We start from the raw sequence: 16,733 nt of genomic DNA, 5'->3' as shown, positions 1-16,733 counted from the left end.
TCCACCACTGGAAGCTTAGAAATCTGAAAACTACTCTCTTGACAAACATCACGCTTAAAAAAATATTACCAAGCTTTCTCCCATCAAACAGGTAGCTCAACAGTCCACCCCACCAGCTCTTTTCTCATAGGTTTTTTTTGATAGGTTTTTTTTTCCAACTCAGCCAGTGAGTCACAATAGCCCAAGGTAGTTAGGACACAATCCCTAGTGAGCAGCCCCAGTAAGGGCCTACAGCCTCTTTCAGCCAGAAGTAACTATATTATGTGAAAGCAGAGATCTCCACATCTTCAGCATCCTATAAAGAATCATGAAGATTTATATTTCTCAGAGGGAAATAAAGTAGGAGATTAGGGCATAGCACAGTTTGCTATGTGACCTGTCAATCTTGGTGATCCAGAACATGCGCAGAAAAACAGTTCCCAAAGCCCTGCACCGGGAACCAATCAGAGAAAGCTCTCTCCAGTTCTCCTGAGAACTCAAGCAGGTTTCTGATAGGATGGCCTAGACCTGACGTCAGCCTTAGGGGCGGGAGATACCAAAAATGGCGGCCACTGGGGCCACTGAGCTCTCATTTATCGTATGGGCTCATACCCTAGAGCGCGCACTTCTGTTCCTATTCCCACTTTTAATTGGCCAAATCTGCAGAGCATATTTCTTTTCCTAACTTTAATAAATGTAAAATCTCTCACTACCTTAAAAAAGAAAGAGAGAAAGAAGAAAGAGAGAGAGGGGAGAGAAGAAAGAAACAGAAGAGAGAGAAATGGGGAGAGAGGGAGAGAGAGATGGGCAGGCCCAGTTGATACTCTGGACTAGCGTTTAGGCTGGAGTCAAAAACAGGACCAAGGTCAGGGCTAGGACCACGGACAGTGTCAGACTGGAAGTTGATTAAAAACAATAGCCAGAGCAGAAGAGTCAGAGACCAGGCTGGGGCAGATCCCGGAAGGGCAGATGGTAAAGCATTTTGGAAAATTGGCAGGATCAACTCAATTTAGTTAATCTGGACATAGGCAAACCTTATAATCCTGTGGTGTGTCTCCAGGGAATATAGCCCCAAACCACAGTACTACCCACAGGCCACCACATTGGGAAAAATCCAAAGGTCTTTCATCAGTACAGTGGATCAAATACACTGTGGTTGATTCACACAGTGGAATAAGTAAAGCAAAGAGAATAAGCTACAATCTTATGCAATAATGTGGAAGGATCTTACCAATTTGAGGTTGAGTGAAAGAAACCAGATGTTTAGGAGAACGTGCTGGGTAATTCTATTTAGATGAAGTTGTAGGAGGGAGGGTGACAGGCTGTGGTGTTCTGGGTCAGAAGTATATGGCTGTCGTTGGGGGTAGAGGCCGGAGGGCCACTGTGGGAATTCTGGGATGCTAAGAATACTTAATCACTTATTTATTTTGCACATGTTAGGCGAATGCTCTACCACTGAGCTACACACCCAGACACTTGAAAAATGTATTTGTTTACTGTGTGCGTGTGGTGCCAGGAACTGAGTGCAGGGAATACCCTGCTCCTCAGTCTGGAGATGGTTGTTCTGCTGTGTGGGTGGGATTCTCTGAGGCAGAGACTGGGAAGCAAGGGCGACGGGAGTGTGGCAGGAAAGGTGAGACAGGGAAGAGGATTCGGGCATACAGCCCGTCTTCCTGCTGGGAGAGAACAGGAGAGCTAGGTTAGCAGGTGCCAGCTCTTCCAGACCAGAGAGGCCCGGGGAGCACAGCGGAGCAGCGGTGGGAAATGCTGTCTGGGCTGAGCCCCTCTCTCCCAACACATATATTTTCTGGCTTCCTCTGAGACAAGAAAAAGGAGTTTCAGGGCTACAAAATACCAGACAGGGTGACTAACAACAGACTGCTTCCCCCAGGGCACCCCAACCCCAGAGAACCCAGAGAGACTACCATATGCAGATGCCTGACCTTTCCCAGGCCTCAGTTCTCCTCTCAGCTTGGAGCCAGGCCTGCGGTCAGAAGCGGGCTCTGCACTGCCCTAGCTGTCCCTCCTGTCTAAAGCCAGGCAAATCCCACACGAACCGTGGGGTTCATGCCCATCCACAAGTGCAGATATGAGGCTGGGTGTAGTGGAAACTGCCTGTAGTCCCCGCAGTTTGGAGGCGGAGACAGGAGGACTGCCATGAGTTTGATGTCAGCCTGAGGAGCACATAGTAAACTCAAGGCCAGTCTGACCTGTCTCCAAAATCCCCAGAAATACAAATATGAATACATCTGTACAGATGCACAGACATCTACCCAATCAGCCTGCATCTCTGTGGACATACACATGCGTGTGTGTACATATGGGCATGCCGTGTGCACACACACGCCTTCTTATACATACAACCTCCGTTTCACAGTTCTTCCACTGTCACTGGGCAGTGCCTAGAAAAGCAGTTCGCTTTGGGGCTTGGGGCCAGCAGGGAAAGGAACAGGGGCCCTTCCTAGGTGGAAGCAGAGGTGACTGGACCCCTGCTGGCCCACTGTGCTTCCTCATGTCCTGAGGCCCCTGGGAGTGACCCATCCTCTCCTCTGGACAGTGGTCTCTGTCTCTGCCCTGTGCTGGGAGAGGAGGGGGTCTTGGCCACAGGAATAGATACAGAGAACCAACTTGGGGACTCTGTAAGACTGGGGAGGCCATTCTAATGGAAGGGGCAGTGCCCCAGCCAAGCCCCAAGCATGCCCCAGCTGTGCCCGGTCCTCCCTCCACCCTGTCACCATCCCTCAGCTCTCCACTCTCAAGTCTGGAAACAGCACTGGAGTGTCCCTTGCAGAGGTGTTCCTCTGCATCCCTCTGAAGTGTGGCTGGGGGGGCACCCTCCCCACAGTCAGAGGAGGGCAGGGGCGGGGGCGCCTTCCCAAACTGTGACTCAACACCCCTGGCATTCCATGTTGTGGCCAATTCTGACACTTTGCTCATCCGGGACGGGAGGTCCCATGGGGGAGGTTCCATGGGGGAGGGGGAGAGGGAAGGCTGGGGGAGGGCTTGGGGGTTCAGGGGTGAGGGCCTCGGTCTGCCCCAGTGTCCTCTCACCCTCCTGCCACACTCCCAGCCAAATCTGGCAGGGCTGGAGGAGGTGCAGCGTGTGGGTGGAGGCCTGAGGGGGTCTCAGATTTGGTTTCAGACTGTGTATGAAGCAGGTGCCTGATAGAAAACTTCCCGGGCGCGATCTGGGAGCGTCAGGAGGCTGGCTTGGGGCACACCCCAGGCCAGGGCTGGAGAGGAAGGGAGCTGAGAGACCCAGGTGTCTTCCCGGGGCACAGCGGGCAGGGGTGAGGGGGTGGCCGGAAAAGCAGGGTGGCCGCGCAGCCAGGGTGTTTCCAAGCTGCTTCCCAGAGGCTTCCTCAGTTCCACTTCCAGTTGTTCCCAAGCCATTAAATTCTTTCCGGGCGAGATAAGAGCCCCGCCCGCCCCGCCCGGGGTCACGTGTGTGTGCAGGCTGGGGGGGGGGGGATAGGGGAACTGGAGCTGGGGAGCCGAAGGGGACAGGATTGGTGCACACGTAAGGCCCTGTGTCCTGGGGACATCGCTTGACTCGGCGCAGCACTCTCGGCCAGGAGTGAGTTTTGGAGTCCAGTCCACAGGCTTTGGGCTCCCCGCTAGATCTGAGCGTCCTGCCCACTGCACCATACTTTGGCATCTCCTGGGGACTTTGTCTTCCCCATCCCCTCCCCAGCCTAGGCTGGTGGCACAGTCACCAGTCTCCCTAGATGCCCAGAGAAGCCCGCCCCCACACCCCACTCCTTGGGACTGGGGAGCCCACCGTGTTCCCCTAAGTCTGGCTGGCCCCCAGCTCAGCCTTCCACAGCCCCAGCGTCTGACCAATAGCCATCCCCAGCCTGGCACTGCTACTGGGGGCCCTGTGTGTTCCTGGACCTGCATGGGTCCCAAGTCCCGCTCCAGCCCTGAACCTGCCCCGCTGGCTGGCACACACCCTCCTGCCCCAGCCTCCCCGAAGACCAAGTCCTGTCCCGCCCTGTCCCAAGGAAGTCCCTACCGGGACTCTCAGGTGCTCCCACCTGGAGCAGCCCTACCTGGGCTCCAGGCAGCTGCCGAGTCCTGCACCTGGGGTACCTCCAACGCCGGGAGTGGGGTCTCTGGGCTGGGGGCTCCACTTGGTAGCTCTGGACTCCAGGAGGACCCTGGCTTGTCCCTCGCGGCGGAGCCTCACCGAACCACACCGTGACTGACCGACCGCGGATCTGGGCAGCGACAAGAGGAGGAGGCAGCCTAGAGCCAGCGGGGAGGGGAGCAGGGGGGGCGAGCGTGAGGTCAGGAGGAATCCAGACGGCGGCCTCCACCCTCCTCTGCCCCACCCTGACCCTCCCAGGGCCCTGACCCCTCCTGGGCAGCCAGCCGACAACCTCACCTCGCCCCCTCTCTAACTCCATTCCCTGGTCCCTTCCTCCACCCTGCCTGCACTTCCCTCACCCGCCGTCCTTCTCTGACCCGTTCCTATGCTGCCTGTGCTGTCCCCTCTCCGCAGCTCAGCAGGGCTCTCTCATCCCCAGCAACTTCATGCTGGTCGCTGGGGTCTCAGACAGGGCAAGGGGTCCAAGTGGTCCCAAGCTGAAGCCTCCTTCTCCTGCCGATCTCTGTCCTGCAACTGCCACCTGCACCTCCTCCTCCCCTTCTGTCCGTCTGTCTGTCTCTGGCCAGAGCTGCCTGTGCTCTTCCCCTCTCCCGGTGGCCTCCTGGTCTCAGTGGGGGATTCCTGCCCCTCCCACCTTGACAGATTCCTGCAGCACTGGTGGTGCCATGGGCACTGGGCTGGCTGGGCAGGGCCTTGGCTGCCCACCAGGACGTGGGAAGTGGAGGTTGGAGGGAGGCAGGGAAGGAAGGTGCAGAGGCAGGAGGAGCATGTTGGGTGAGCACCCAAACGGTGTGTGTGTGGGGTGATGTGAGGGAAAGTACAAGGCCAGTGCCTGGGGACAGCACAGGAGTCAGGGCTGCTGGAGAAGGAAACAGGCTCAAGGCTGGAGCCAGGCACCCGGGGAACCCACGTCCCACAGAAGCCCCTGTGCTCTTGTCTCCTCCAGAGGTGGTTGAGGTGCTCATCCCAGGGGGGGAGCACTCTGCCCTGGAAGTCCTCTCTAGCCCCTCAAACCTCACCACCGAGGTCACCTGATGCCACCCCTGGGTGGCGGTTTGGATGTTTGCACCACAGGCCAGGTGTGCATCCCCGGATTGAGGGCACAGCATGTGGCTGTGGACAGAAGCACACACGGCTGTTGCATGAGGCCCCCCTCCCCCGTGTACGTCCGTGTGTTTGGGTGCGTGTGGCAGGTTTTTTCCTGGCTTCAATGGGGAGGATGAAGTCAGCATCTTGGACAGAGCTGGGCTCAGCTTCCTTCCTGGGCCTTGGCCTGATGCCCCCGAGCCAGGAGCGGGAGCAGCCTCTCTCGGGCCTGGGCAGGTGCTGGGCAGGTGCAGCAGCCTCACACAGCTCACCAGCATGTGCAGAGTGTGGCCTTCCCGACACGTGTGATTCCAGGTGTGTGCTCTGGGTCGCAGACACCTCCCCAAGCCAGGCCTTGGTCTCCTCGTTTAGCAAGGGTGGTCACCATGAGTAGCGTTGGCCCGGGGAGTGACCAAGAGGCTCTGGAGAGAAGCGAGGCCCTGGGGCATCCTGGAAGCCTACTGCTGGGACTGGATCCTGGGACATCAGACAGGAACATGGGGTTCCAGATGTTTACAAGCTTACAGGGCATTTGGGGAGCCACTGGAAGCTTGACACAGTTCCAGGTTCTGAAATAATTGTTTCCTAAAATGATTCACTGGGACTTCAGGCTCTGGGAGGACTCATAGGTTGTTTTTTGTTTTGACACAGGGTCTTGTTTATGCAGTCCAGCCTGGGCTCAAACGCAAGGTGATCCTCCTGCCTCAGCCTCCTGTGTGCTGGGATTACAGGTGTGCACCGCTGGACCCGGCAGGACCCCCTATCTAATGTACGTTTGCATCACATCAGAAAAGCACCAAGCCCTGCACAGCGTGTGCCTAATAAATGCTTATCTATAGCGAATCACGGGAAAAGGGGTTGACAGGAGAGAGGAATGGAACGGGAAAGAAAGAAACAGCCGCATGTGTCAGACAGGTACAGATTCTCTGCAGTGAACGTGTCATCCTATGTATGTAAAATGTACCAGCAAAATAAAGAGTGAATGGGGGCTGGGGATTTAGCTCAGCGGCATAAGCGCCTGCCTTGCAAGCAGGCAGTCGTGAGTTCGATCCCTGGTACCAATAAAAATGAAAAAGACCAAAAAAAAAAAAAAAAAAAAAAAGAGTGAAAATAGTAATGAACTATGAAAGGGCCAGGACAGGACGGAACCACAGGCAAGAGGGCAGGGAAGCCCTCCAGGAGGAGCTGGGCATGGAAGTGTCCTGGTGGCAGGGACAAAGCGTTGTCCGTAACTGTCCACGGACTGGGGCTGTTCCAGAAGCCTCCATCAGGTGTCTTGAGCTCTCAGCCTCCACCCTGGCGCGATCCCCCAAGGTCCTGTCCTGCCCTCAGGAGGCTACAGCATGAAAGCTACAGCCAGAAGAGAGCGCCATGGGCACAGCGCAGGCGAGCCCCGCAGCACGCGCAAGTCTGCATAGGGAGCTTCTAAAAAAAAGAGGTAAGAAGAGAGGAAAGGGGAAAAGCAGAAGATAAAGAGGAAGGGCAACTGAGGGCAAGGACGTGAAAGATAGAAACAAGGAGGCCAGGGGCTGTGATCCAAGGACGCGGTCCCAGAGAGGGGAAAGAGGAAACGCTTGTCCTGGCTTCCATTTACACAGCAGCTTCCTCCGGTGCAGGGGTTTTATGAATCCCACATCGTGGCCAGCAAACGGAGGCTCACAGATGTTGCATGGTTTGTCCAAGGGCTCTGTTCTTGGTGGAGGTGGGCTTCGGACTCCGAAGCTGTGGTCTGTCCCTGTCTACGACGGCTCTAGGGGAAGCTGGGGCTGAGGATCCCCCAAGAACCTGGGGGCTGCTTTCCCCAGAGCAGAGGCTGTGGCTTCTCGGAGGATTTGCTGAAGGGTGGAAGACCCGGGATTTTGCGGCTAATCCTTCTGCATCCAGTTACTGCGCAGTTAGGGAGAGGACACTGCCTATTACTGGGTGTGTGGGTGTCTGGGAGGGACAGGGGGCCATCAGTGTCCACCGTGGGGAAGGCAGGGTCAAGGATGTAGATGAGGGACAGAACAGAGCCTGAGAAGAGATCCAGGGAGCTAGGAAGGGGCCAGAAAGCCATTGGAAGCAGGGTCTGGAACTTGGTACTCCCTTCTCCCGGAGACATGGGTGTGGGGAGGAGGGAGGAGGGAGGACATTTCTATCTCGTGACAAAAGAAAGTCACACAATTGTTTTGTTTTCTATTCTGGGGCGGGTGGGCGCTTGTATTTACCAGAGGGACTGAGGTCGCTGTGGCAACCACACATCTGGGCCCCGGAATCCAGATGTGCTGTATCGAGGAGCCATAGCAGAACGATGAGGCAAATGCTAGGTTCCCCAGTCCTGGCCCCCACTGCTGGGGCGAGAACAGAGCACTGGGATGGGAAAGTGCGGGGGGTGAGGGGTGGCTGGAGCGGGGAGGAGAAAGGATGGAGGGGACAAGGACATGGACGAGGAGAAAGGGACCCAAGGGGAGTGGGCATGAGAGGGAGGAGGTTACACGGGGTCAGCGGCAGGAGAAGGCCTGGGAGCCCAGGAATGGGGGGACACAAAGGAGAGGCGGGAGACAGCAGCCAGGGGTATGGGATCCAAAGGTGGTGGCGACATGGTGGGGCAGAGGGCATAGTCTGGGGAAGTCTGGAGACGAGGACCAGGGAGGGGATGCCAGGGGACAGAGGTGGTAGCCTGAGGAAAGCAGAACCGAGACAGGCTTCTAGGACAAGACAGCCAGCGAGGAACAGGAGGTGGCCTTAGTCAGAGGGACGGAGACCCGCCTAGGCCTGACCACGGCACAAGAGCCACCTTCTAGAGGGCTCCAACTCTCTGTCCCTCTGCAATGCCACTGATGGTTCATACCAGCATCTGGGCCACTTGGCAGAGGCGCGTCTGCACCACCCGAGCCCCGAAGGAGACACCAGCAGCTCATACAGACACGGGACAGGGAGGCAGGCTGGACTCGGTCAGGCGAAGGGACTGCAGACTGGCTGGGGTCAGCCTCTCCCCTCACCCTCGGTGGGGGTGGGGGTGAGGGAGCCTCTGGTATTTACGGAAAGGCAGGGTGGGAGCCAGCTCAGGGGAGCTGCCCTAGGTCCCACTGCCCCCAGGTCTGGCTTTGCAGCGGGACAGGCGGGAAAGGCCTGCGGGATCCCGGGACAGGAAGCTGGGCGAGGTCCAGGGCTGTCCTCTGGAGGGAAGTGAGGTCCAAGTTCCTGGGAGCCCCAGTTCCAAGTTCCCATAGTTACCGGCTGTTTTCCCCCCAAACACAGCACGGGGCGGGTGGTGCCGCGCAGGGGAGAGCCTGGCCGGACACGTGAGGCTTCCTCCCTCCTGTGAGCCTGGGCTGCCGGCCCGGGCGGCCCCTGTCCAGTCATCCGGGCCCACAGCCCAGGCCCTGCTCACACCCTGCGCTGACCCAGGCCACTCCTGCAGGTCAGGCTCGAGGTGCTGCTGGCGGGGATCCCCCATCAGGCTTGGGCACAGCCCTGCTGTCTTCCCATGTGGAATGCAGTCAGCTCCACCTGGGCCTCCTAATGCTGTGGGTCAGGTACCTGAGCCCCGGTGAGGGTGTGTGGACGCCCACAACTTGGCCCAGCCCCCGAGAACTGCTCACCCTGGAAGCAGGGGAAGCAGGGACAACTTTCTGGGGAGCCCAGGATGGGTGGGAGCTGTACACCCTCGAGGGTGGGGCACCATCCTTCCTGTTTACTCAGATACATTCTGGGATCTGTGGCCCCTGGTGTCCTGCCACACAGGGACGCACTGCTAGACAGACAGACAGACATGCCCAGGAGGCCTGCGATCCCACCTCACCCTGCCCCATGCCAGCTGTCTCCAGCGCTTGGTTCTTCCACACTGGCCCTGTGAAGTCACAAGCCAGCAGGAGGCACTGCCACCACCCAGACTCCTTCCAGGTGGGTTACTGGGCAGTAAAAACCAGGCACACACGCAGCACTGTCTCCCCTCCACTACCCCTTTATTCCCACTACCTCACAATGTAAACCCCCCTAGTCCCGCCTGGGGACCAACAGCCTGGCACAGCGCCCCAGGGGAACAAAAGAACAGAGCGTATGGGAGCCCCCACCCTAAAACTGAGGCTCACTCCGGACCCTCAGAGGAAGCAGGGACCGGGGTTCCATAGCAATGAGGAGCCCTATATCCCCAGAAGGGGAGGAAGGAGGGGTAAACCACCTGACCCCACTAAGTGCTCAGCCCCAAACCCTGTCTTTCCTCTACCAGCTGCCCCGAATCCACACCAGGGCCTGGGAAACCCGCAAAGCGACGAGGCTCCCGCACCCAGCCGCCTCAGGCAGCCAGTGCAGGGGTCAGGGGTGGCGGAGGTAGAAGGCCCGGTGGGGGCCCTGGTGAGCCTGGCTGGTGGTGGCGTTGCCCTGGGCTGGGGCTGGCGGCTTCCGCAGCGAGGGGGGCACCGTGGAGGTCTTGATGTGAATCACTCGGGTGTCCATGACCTCACACTCAATCTGCATCATCTCCTCATAGTCCCCTGGGGCGCCCCGGCCAGACAGGGTCTCTGAGGAGGAGGAGAGGCAGAGCAGGGTATGGGCCAGGAAGGAGAGGAGGTGTGAGGGGAGGGGGAGTAGGGCAGGGATGCAGTGCCGTGGGGGGAGAGGGGCGGGAAAAGAAAGTAACAGGATGAGCTTGGCAGGGGCCACACAGGCAGGACCCCAGAGGAGGGCAGAGGGCAGGTCCAGCAGCCTTAGGTCACCCCCTGCCTGGCCACTGCCCTGATGAGCCACGCCCTCGCCCTCCTGGCGTGGTCTCTGCCACTGTGTGCTCTCTCTACCCTTGCTGCCATCTCTCTGGACACCCCATCGCCCGCCCTGGCAGCCCATCCTCTCCCCTGGCCATGGGGACTGCAGTACCGTTGGGGGCCATGGCAGGCATCACCAGTGACATCTTGGGCCGTGAGGTCTTGTTGTGGCTGATGGCCGGAAGCAGCAGATGGTCCTGGGAGGGGCGGCCGAGGAAGAGGGAAAGGTGTAAGGTACTCACCCCTCTCTGATCTCCAGCCCCTCTCTTGAGGACAGGCTGTGGTGTGGGCGGGGAGGAGCTCACCCTCCGGAAAGAGACCACATAAAACGTGTCTTCCCGCCGGTCAATGGCATCCAGGAACTCTGGCTGGGACCGATCTGGGCGTCGGTAGAGCTGCAGCTGGCCCACAGGGTCCCTAGGTAGGGGATCCGGTCCAGGAGTGAGCCCTGCACCCTCTTCCCTCTGGCCAGAGACCTCGGCAGTGAGGTGATCACAATCCTGCTGGGGACAAGGCTGGCGAGCACAGACCTGCGGGGTGGACTCCTGCTTGATCAGCTGCACCTCCCCGTCCTCACCTTTCGGGGGGCCCCGGAGGCTGGCTGGGGACTGCCTTCACTGCGAGCAGCTTCCTGCGTGGTTGAGACTTCTGGAAGGAGAGGCACTTCAGGATGGGCAGAGGGTGAGGGAGAAGGGAAAGGGACAGCCTGGTGGCTGACACCTCCCTGCTGCTTCCCCCCAGTTCCTAAAATCTTGTCCTAGAGGTGAGGCTACGCAATGGCCTGGGGACACCAGCCCTGTCAGAGCAGACCCTGCCCACCTGTCTCTCCTGGGCCCTCTGCGGGCTCCTCCGACGGCCTCTCTGGTGGCGCTGTACCCAGCCGCTCAGCTCATCAGCCAGCCTGCGGAGCAGAGGGGTCGTCGGCAGTCCAGGCTGGGCCCGGGCACCCACTTCCCAGGCATGAACCAGAGAGGGTGGAGGTCAGCACTCAGGAGGCGACGCCCGCACCTCAGGGATTCGGTCCGGTTGAAGTGCCGGCAGTCAGAGGAGAGGAAGAGCTGGTCCAGGTCCCGCAGCAGCAGCTCCTTGGCAGCGCCAGGGAAGGCTGTCAAGTTCCTGGAGCAAGGAAGACAGTACCATGTGAGGATGCCCCATAGTTGGCACTCCCTCTGTGCAGAAGCTGCCCCCTCCTCACCTGAAGCTGGGCCGGGCCACCTGGCTGGGCTGTGGCTCCTTGGGGCCCTGGGGGGACCCCTGCAGGGGCTCCATCCCCTGAGCCGGTGGCTGCTCTGAGAACTCCAGCAGGTGCCTCTGAGCCCGGGGTGCCTGACCCCCCATCTGCGAGGCAGGTGCTGGCGGTGGCTCACTGATGCTGCATGAGGGAGGGACAGTGGTGAGCAGCCGCCAGCTCTCAACAGAGCACCCTGCAGTCAGGCTGCCTGGGTGACACTGCTGTGCAAGACCTGGTCTTTCCCTCCATGACCGGGGGATGGTTCCCACCACACAGGTCCAGAAACAAGAAAAGGACAGCACTTAACCTGCAGCCTCAGTTCAGCAAGCTGATACCACCGCCACTAGTGCCCCCACCACGCCCCCAATGAACAGCTGAGCCCAGGCCCTGTGGGATGCCCAACATTGGGGTGCTGAGAATGTGGAGTTGTCTGGGTGTTGGCGGGGGGATGCCGACGGAGCCAGCGCAGACAGGCAGCCCCAGGCGGTTGGAGCTCACCTGACAGGTCCGAAGTTGAAGGCAATGAAGAGGAGGAAGACCACGATGCAGACCACCTTCCTGTTCCCAGAGCCCAGCTTGAGTTCACTGTTCTGCAGTGACAGCACAGGAAGAGAATGGGAGGCAGGAGTCACCCCCAAGCAGCACCCTGCCCACCCCACAGCCCCGCAGGCTGACCTCGGCCAGCAGGGCCTCCAGCCGCCGCCGGAGGGCAGCGTTCTCCCGGCGCAGCTGCTGGTTGTCGGCCAGCACGGCCTGCAGCCGCGCCTCCAGCCCCTGCAGGTACTCCTTCTTCTTCCGCCGGGACTGGCAGGCCGACTCCCGGTTCTTGATCATCCGCTGCTGCCGCTTCAGCAGCTTTGCCTGGGTACCAGGGGCCACGGAGTAAGCAGAGGCGAGGCGGCAAGGGATCGCCTTGTGGTGCCCCGGGGCTGATGACTGTGCCCTCCAGCCTATCTAACCCAAGGCAGCGGGGTGCTGGTGGTGGTGGTGGAATATCACCCCACGCAGGCTCCCACCCTGGGAGGAGGGTGAAGCAGCTGCCCTCCTCCCCCCTGCTTTCCAGTCCCGTCTCACCTAATGAAGGGTGGTCTACCTCCCCTCGGAAGCCAACCCTCTGCTACCGCAACCCTAACTTAGTGGGACCGCCGTACCTCTGGTTTCCCGAGGGCACTTCCCTGCCTCTGCCATCCATGAGAGCTAACCGAAGGACCCAGAACCCACTGCAGGCCCCACCTCTGCTCCTTGTCTCAGCTCCCTCCAGCCCTCAACTGTCTCCAGAGCGACTTCCTCTCCCTCCCCAGGCCACTGCCCTGCACCTCTGGACTCACATCCACCTCGGGCGGGCAGGAATTCCCAGGTGTGGGTGCTGGCACGATGCTCTTCCTCTCGGGTCGTGCCGTGGTGGGCGCCTGCCCATCAGGCTGGACTCGGATAGCACCTTGGATGAGGACGACCGGGGACACTAAGGACCAGAGAGCTGTGAGTCAGGCAGGGCGGAAAGTCTGGAGAGCGTGGGCTCCCACATGGGTACCCGGCACCCGCGCCTTCCTACCCGCGGGCGGCTGCACAAGTGGCTGCAGGAGGACAGCGGTGCTGGCAGGCGTGGCTCTGGGCGGCATCTGGACAGCAGTAAGCACCACAGGTTTGGGCTGCAGGGGTGGCTTCCGGGCCGGCGGGGCTCTGCCTGAGGAAGCGAGGAGAAAGGGAGGGGACAGAGGGTCAGGCCCCAGGCTGCGGCCAGGGCCCCAGGGCTCAGAGTGCCCTCTCACCTGTGGAGCTTTCTGGGGCAGGACCCATGCTGATCTGGACAGCGCCAAGCGAGGGAGCAGGGGCATCCCAGAGGAGGCAGCCTGGAGGGGACAGGGGCTCTGTCTTCACTTCAAGCACCTCGTCACCTGCACCAGCCTGCATGGGGCATCCACAGAAGTGTCAGGCTGAGGGGAACCCATTGAGGAGGAGGGGGAGGAAGAGGAGAATTGGCACGGGCAGCTCGGGCAAGGGGCACCCGCTCACCTGGCCGGGGGAGTCTGCCAAGAGCAGGGATGCTTCAGAGTTGATGGAGGAGGACGGGGAGGTGGGCTCCACCTTGGTCTGGATATCTGTGGGGTGGCAGGGAGGAGCAGGGCCGGACGTCAGGTGGACACAGAGGAGGAAGGGAAGGAGGTTCTGAGGGGCAAAGGAGAGCTGCTCTTTGCACTTTGCAGAGCTCAGGCGGCAGCAGGTGGAGGCCCTGCAGAGCCGCACTCCATTCTGCTCCCGCTTCCTGCTACCTTCCCCTCCCTCTTGGTGGCTCCTCCAGATTTTCTCACCATTGCTGGTGTCCAGGGCTCGCCCTGTCCATGTTCCTAACTCTGCTCCATAGCTGAACTGAAAACCAATGTGAAAAAACCCACACAGGCCAAGACTGAGTCAGGCTCACATCTCACCACAATGCACAGAGGAACGCTTTGGTCTAAGCACAACTCTCACCCAGACAACCTACAGTGCTTGTGTTAGTGCATAACACTTTCATCAGTGGGCTTTTTTTACTTTATTTGCATGAAATATCGTAACTATGGCTCTAAAGAAAGTTGGTGATACCAGCAGTAAAGCTAAAATGAAAACTGTGGGGGCTGGAGATTTAGCTCAGCAGCATAAGCCCCTGCCTTGCAAACAGGAGGTCGTGAGTTCGATCCCCAGTACTGATAAGCAAAAAAAAAGAAAAACTGTGGCCAGGTGAGGTGGTGCACACCTGTGATCCTAGCACTGGAGAGGCTGAGACAGGAGCATCACCAGGAGTTTAAGGCCAGCCTGGGCTACACGGTGAGTTCAAGGACAGCCTGAACTACACAGTGAGACTCTGTCTCAAAAAACAAACAAAATCAAAAGAAACCTATGAGAACCACAATAGTTTAAGAAAGAAATCACTGTGAGATCTGTTAAAATACTGGGAAAAAACGAGTTTATAAGTGTACTTCTTGGTCCTCAAAGATGATTTTTCTATTATTTCTTATGGAACTCAAGGAGATCTTGGAGTGAAGTATCCCAAATTCTAAAGGAAAACAACAACTTACAATCTTATGGGAAAAATATATCCAATTCTTGAACTTCTCAGTGTTTAACCACGAATTTGGAAGGAACTGAGTTCAACAACCAAGGTATCACTGTACTTTGTCTGAAAGTTATTTTAAATATACAAACTAATGGTGAGCTTAATGACACACAGGATGCTAGAACAAGAAACAGTCATCTCTGTCCAGTGTTGCCCTTGGTGTGGTTTCTGAAAATTCTCCCTTTCCTTCAGGGCTTCTCTCTAGTCATCTGCCCCCTTCTCCATGCACTGTCCTCCCCATCCTACTGCCTGCACCCCTGCTCCAAATATGCACGCAAGGAGGCAAAGCCCAGGATCGTGTTGGGTGGTCATTACCAGAGGGATCATCAGTGGAGGAGCCCACAGTGATCTGGACGATTTCAAATGGGGGTGTCGGGTCATCTCTCAAGAGGCAGAGTGGAGGCGCTAAGGACTCTGTCTTCACATGCAGTACCTCTCCTACTCCTGGGGCCTGGTGACAGGATGCAGGGATGCAGAAAGAAGGAAAAAAACAAGAGACACCCTGAGAGTAAGAGCAAGAAGAGCTTTAAAGCTTGCAAAACACCAAGTACCTGACCTGTCTGAGAGGTACTGACCATCACCCTAGGCCTCAGCTCTTTCTTCCTACTTCATTCCTAGGGGGACTGACGAACACTCATGATTTTTTACACTGAACACCTTCAGCAAGAATAGTAGCAGAAAGCTAGCTTATGGCACACACCCGTGATCCCAGCACTCGGGAGGCTGAGGCAGAAGGACCTTTGAAAAATTTGAGGCCAGCCTGGACTACAAAGTGAGCTCAAGGCCGGCCTGAACTGCATAGTGAGACCCTGTCTCAAAATAAATAAATAAATGAACAGTAGCAGAATTCTCAGCAATTAACAACTCTCTTCTCAGCCCCACTACTGCCGCCACATAGTTCTGTACGTGAGATATCTGCACTAACTACCGGAGTGTGTGTGTGTGGACACGAGGCTTGGAAGGAAATGGCCAAGGCAGAAGTCCCCACCCCATTACCCACAGCACCAAAATAGTTCCCTTAGCACCTGTGGGCGAAGGGAAGGGGGTCCTGTCACAGAAAACAGGAAGCAGGGTCCCTCTGACCTGGCTAGAGAACTCTGCGGAGAGATGTGATGATTCAGAGGTGAGGGAGGAGGAAGAGCACGGGGAGGATGGCTCGGACTTCACCTGAAGATCTGGAGAGAGAGAGGTTAGAACAATCAGCAAGCAACTGTCTCGGGGAACTGTCTCGGGGTGTCGCAGGACACAGGCTTGGGCACCCCCTCGCCAGGGCATTACACAGGTTCCAAGAACAGTGGGATGAGGAGGATGAGGGAAGCATGAGGGAATCAGAAAGGCTATTTCACCTGGGAAGATGGGCAGCGAGTCCCAAGGGGGCTCCGGGGGGCTGGCATCCATTCCCACATCCACGGAGCTGCTGTCAAACTGAAGAACGGAAGACGCGAGAGAGCGGGACTGAGAAAGCAGGGGCAATGCCAGGTGCTCACAGGCCTGGCGATTCTCGGGCTACTCCCTCCCACCAGCGACCCCAGCAGCGCTACCGGGACATCTTGTTCCAAGCAACGGAAGAGCTGCGGCGGCTCCTCGGCCACTTCATCCAGGCCAGCATACAGGGTGCTGTCTGCAAGGAGCGCGGGGTCGGCGGCGCAGCCCGCAGGCGCCCGCAGCCCCCACCCCGGCCCTCATTGGCTCCGCGCGGCCAGACCCACCGCCCGCCCACTCGAAAAGCGACACAGCCGGTGCTCTTCGGCCCCTCCTCCCCCGACCCCGGAACCACTCGCCGCTGCCGCGGAGGACGAGGTCTCCCCGCTCCAGAGCCCCCCGCAAGCACGACGAGCCCCTGGCCGCCCTCCTGCAAGGGGCGGGCTCCATCTTTGCCGGCCTTCCCCGTTGGGCTTCCGCTTCCTCCCCGCGAGCCTCAGGGACCCAGTGTGCCGCAGCCCCGGTCCCGCCCCGAGGCCTGCCGCCGCACACCCCAGTCCTCCGGGCTCAGCAGGTTATCGGTGAAGAAGCGCGTCGGGTCGGCGATCTCACTGAGGAGCATCAGCTCCGCCATCTTTCCCCCCGCCCCCCAACCCTGACACGGCTCCCGAGACCCGCCTTTCCTCATCGCCAACTAATCCGTAGGCTCTTTAGAAACAGAGGGACGGCCCGGAAACCCTACGGACCAGTAAGAGATGCGGGTGCTGAGCACATGGACCGAGAGAAATGACTGCGCGGGCGGGGCCAATGGGAGTACGGAGGAGGAAGCGGCAGTTCCAGGATCTCCGGTGGTGAAGCTGGAGCATGCGCCAAGGTTAGGCTGTACACCAGCGCATGCGCCAGGCTGGGCCCAGCGACAAGGAGCCTGGGAAACGTAGTTCCAAGCATTTAAAGGTCCACGAGTCCCCTAGTCAGTCCTAAATTTAGAAGTTTAGACAACTCTCAGTCTTCGGAGATAAAGTTCTCCCAAAATAGGCGCACTTAGGTCGCTGCACTACTTCCCCCAGGAAG

General features: G+C 58.6%; 2 protein-coding genes and 1 long non-coding RNA gene across 12 annotated transcripts in view; 1 reads left to right on the top strand and 2 right to left on the bottom strand.

Annotated features, from left to right (window-relative positions):
- The window catches only part of Tnxb (tenascin XB), a 65,138-nt gene extending 60,455 nt beyond the window's left edge, over window positions 1–4,683 (bottom strand). For 3 of the 7 annotated variants that reach the window (XM_063239142.1, XM_063239140.1, XM_063239138.1), the window contains exons 1-2: window positions 4,447–4,681; window positions 4,032–4,227 (exon numbers count right to left, since the gene is read on the bottom strand). The gene's annotated coding sequence lies outside the window, so the exon portion shown is untranslated. Of the gene's footprint in view, window positions 1–4,031; window positions 4,228–4,446 lie in introns of all 7 variants that reach the window. The other 4 variants (XM_063239137.1, XM_063239139.1, XM_063239141.1 and 1 more) reach the window with 4 other exon arrangements.
- LOC134473757 (uncharacterized) lies at window positions 3,460–15,087 on the top strand. The gene is made up of 3 exons (XR_010044178.1): window positions 3,460–3,556; window positions 5,828–5,945; window positions 6,509–15,087. It is a non-coding gene; the product is annotated as an uncharacterized LOC134473757 (long non-coding RNA).
- Atf6b (activating transcription factor 6 beta) lies at window positions 9,107–16,525 on the bottom strand. Of its 4 annotated transcripts, none has more exons than XM_063239151.1 (18): window positions 16,409–16,510; window positions 15,782–15,861; window positions 15,587–15,665; window positions 15,324–15,415; window positions 14,556–14,691; window positions 13,163–13,248; window positions 12,919–13,054; window positions 12,702–12,833; window positions 12,478–12,611; window positions 11,825–12,010; window positions 11,648–11,739; window positions 11,114–11,290; window positions 10,927–11,034; window positions 10,738–10,819; window positions 10,496–10,566; window positions 10,224–10,335; window positions 10,031–10,115; window positions 9,107–9,678 (listed from the first exon to the last, which is right to left on the bottom strand). In XM_063239151.1, the coding sequence occupies exons 1-18, from the start codon at window positions 16,434–16,436 to the stop codon at window positions 9,473–9,475; spliced, it is 2,022 nt and encodes a 673-aa protein (XP_063095221.1). In that variant the 5' UTR covers window positions 16,437–16,510; the 3' UTR covers window positions 9,107–9,472. The 4 variants fall into 4 exon arrangements, with proteins under 4 accessions (XP_063095221.1, XP_003473788.2, XP_063095223.1 ...); XM_003473740.5 differs by lacking the exon at window positions 16,409–16,510 and adding an exon at window positions 16,215–16,398; XM_063239153.1 differs by having other exon boundaries at window positions 9,573–9,678; window positions 10,224–10,418; window positions 10,496–10,563; window positions 16,409–16,525.
- Between the last annotated feature and the right edge of the window lie 208 nt (window positions 16,526–16,733).

Source organism: Cavia porcellus, unplaced genomic scaffold, assembly GCF_034190915.1.
Source record: "Cavia porcellus strain 051 isolate PalLab524CR breed Dunkin Hartley unplaced genomic scaffold, mCavPor4.1 scaffold_28, whole genome shotgun sequence".
Taxonomy (NCBI): domain Eukaryota; kingdom Metazoa; phylum Chordata; class Mammalia; order Rodentia; family Caviidae; genus Cavia; species Cavia porcellus.
The sequence above is the reverse complement of the archived record's forward strand: the minus strand, read 5'-3'. Positions and strand labels throughout refer to the sequence as shown.

What these genes read in the sequence shown, in the direction of transcription:
- Atf6b (XM_003473740.5), bottom strand. Translation starts at nt 16,350, where the DNA reads ATGAGGAAAGGCGGGTCTCGGGAGCCGTGTCAGGGTTGGGGGGCGGGG. An exon ending in CTCCACTGATGATCCCTCTG is followed by an intron (nt 13,249 to 14,555) that starts GTAATGACCACC and finishes GCCACCCCACAG; the next exon opens with ATATCCAGACCAAGGTGGAG. An exon ending in CCTGCCCGCCCGAGGTGGAT is followed by an intron (nt 12,011 to 12,477) that starts GTGAGTCCAGAG and finishes CCTGGTACCCAG; the next exon opens with GCAAAGCTGCTGAAGCGGCA.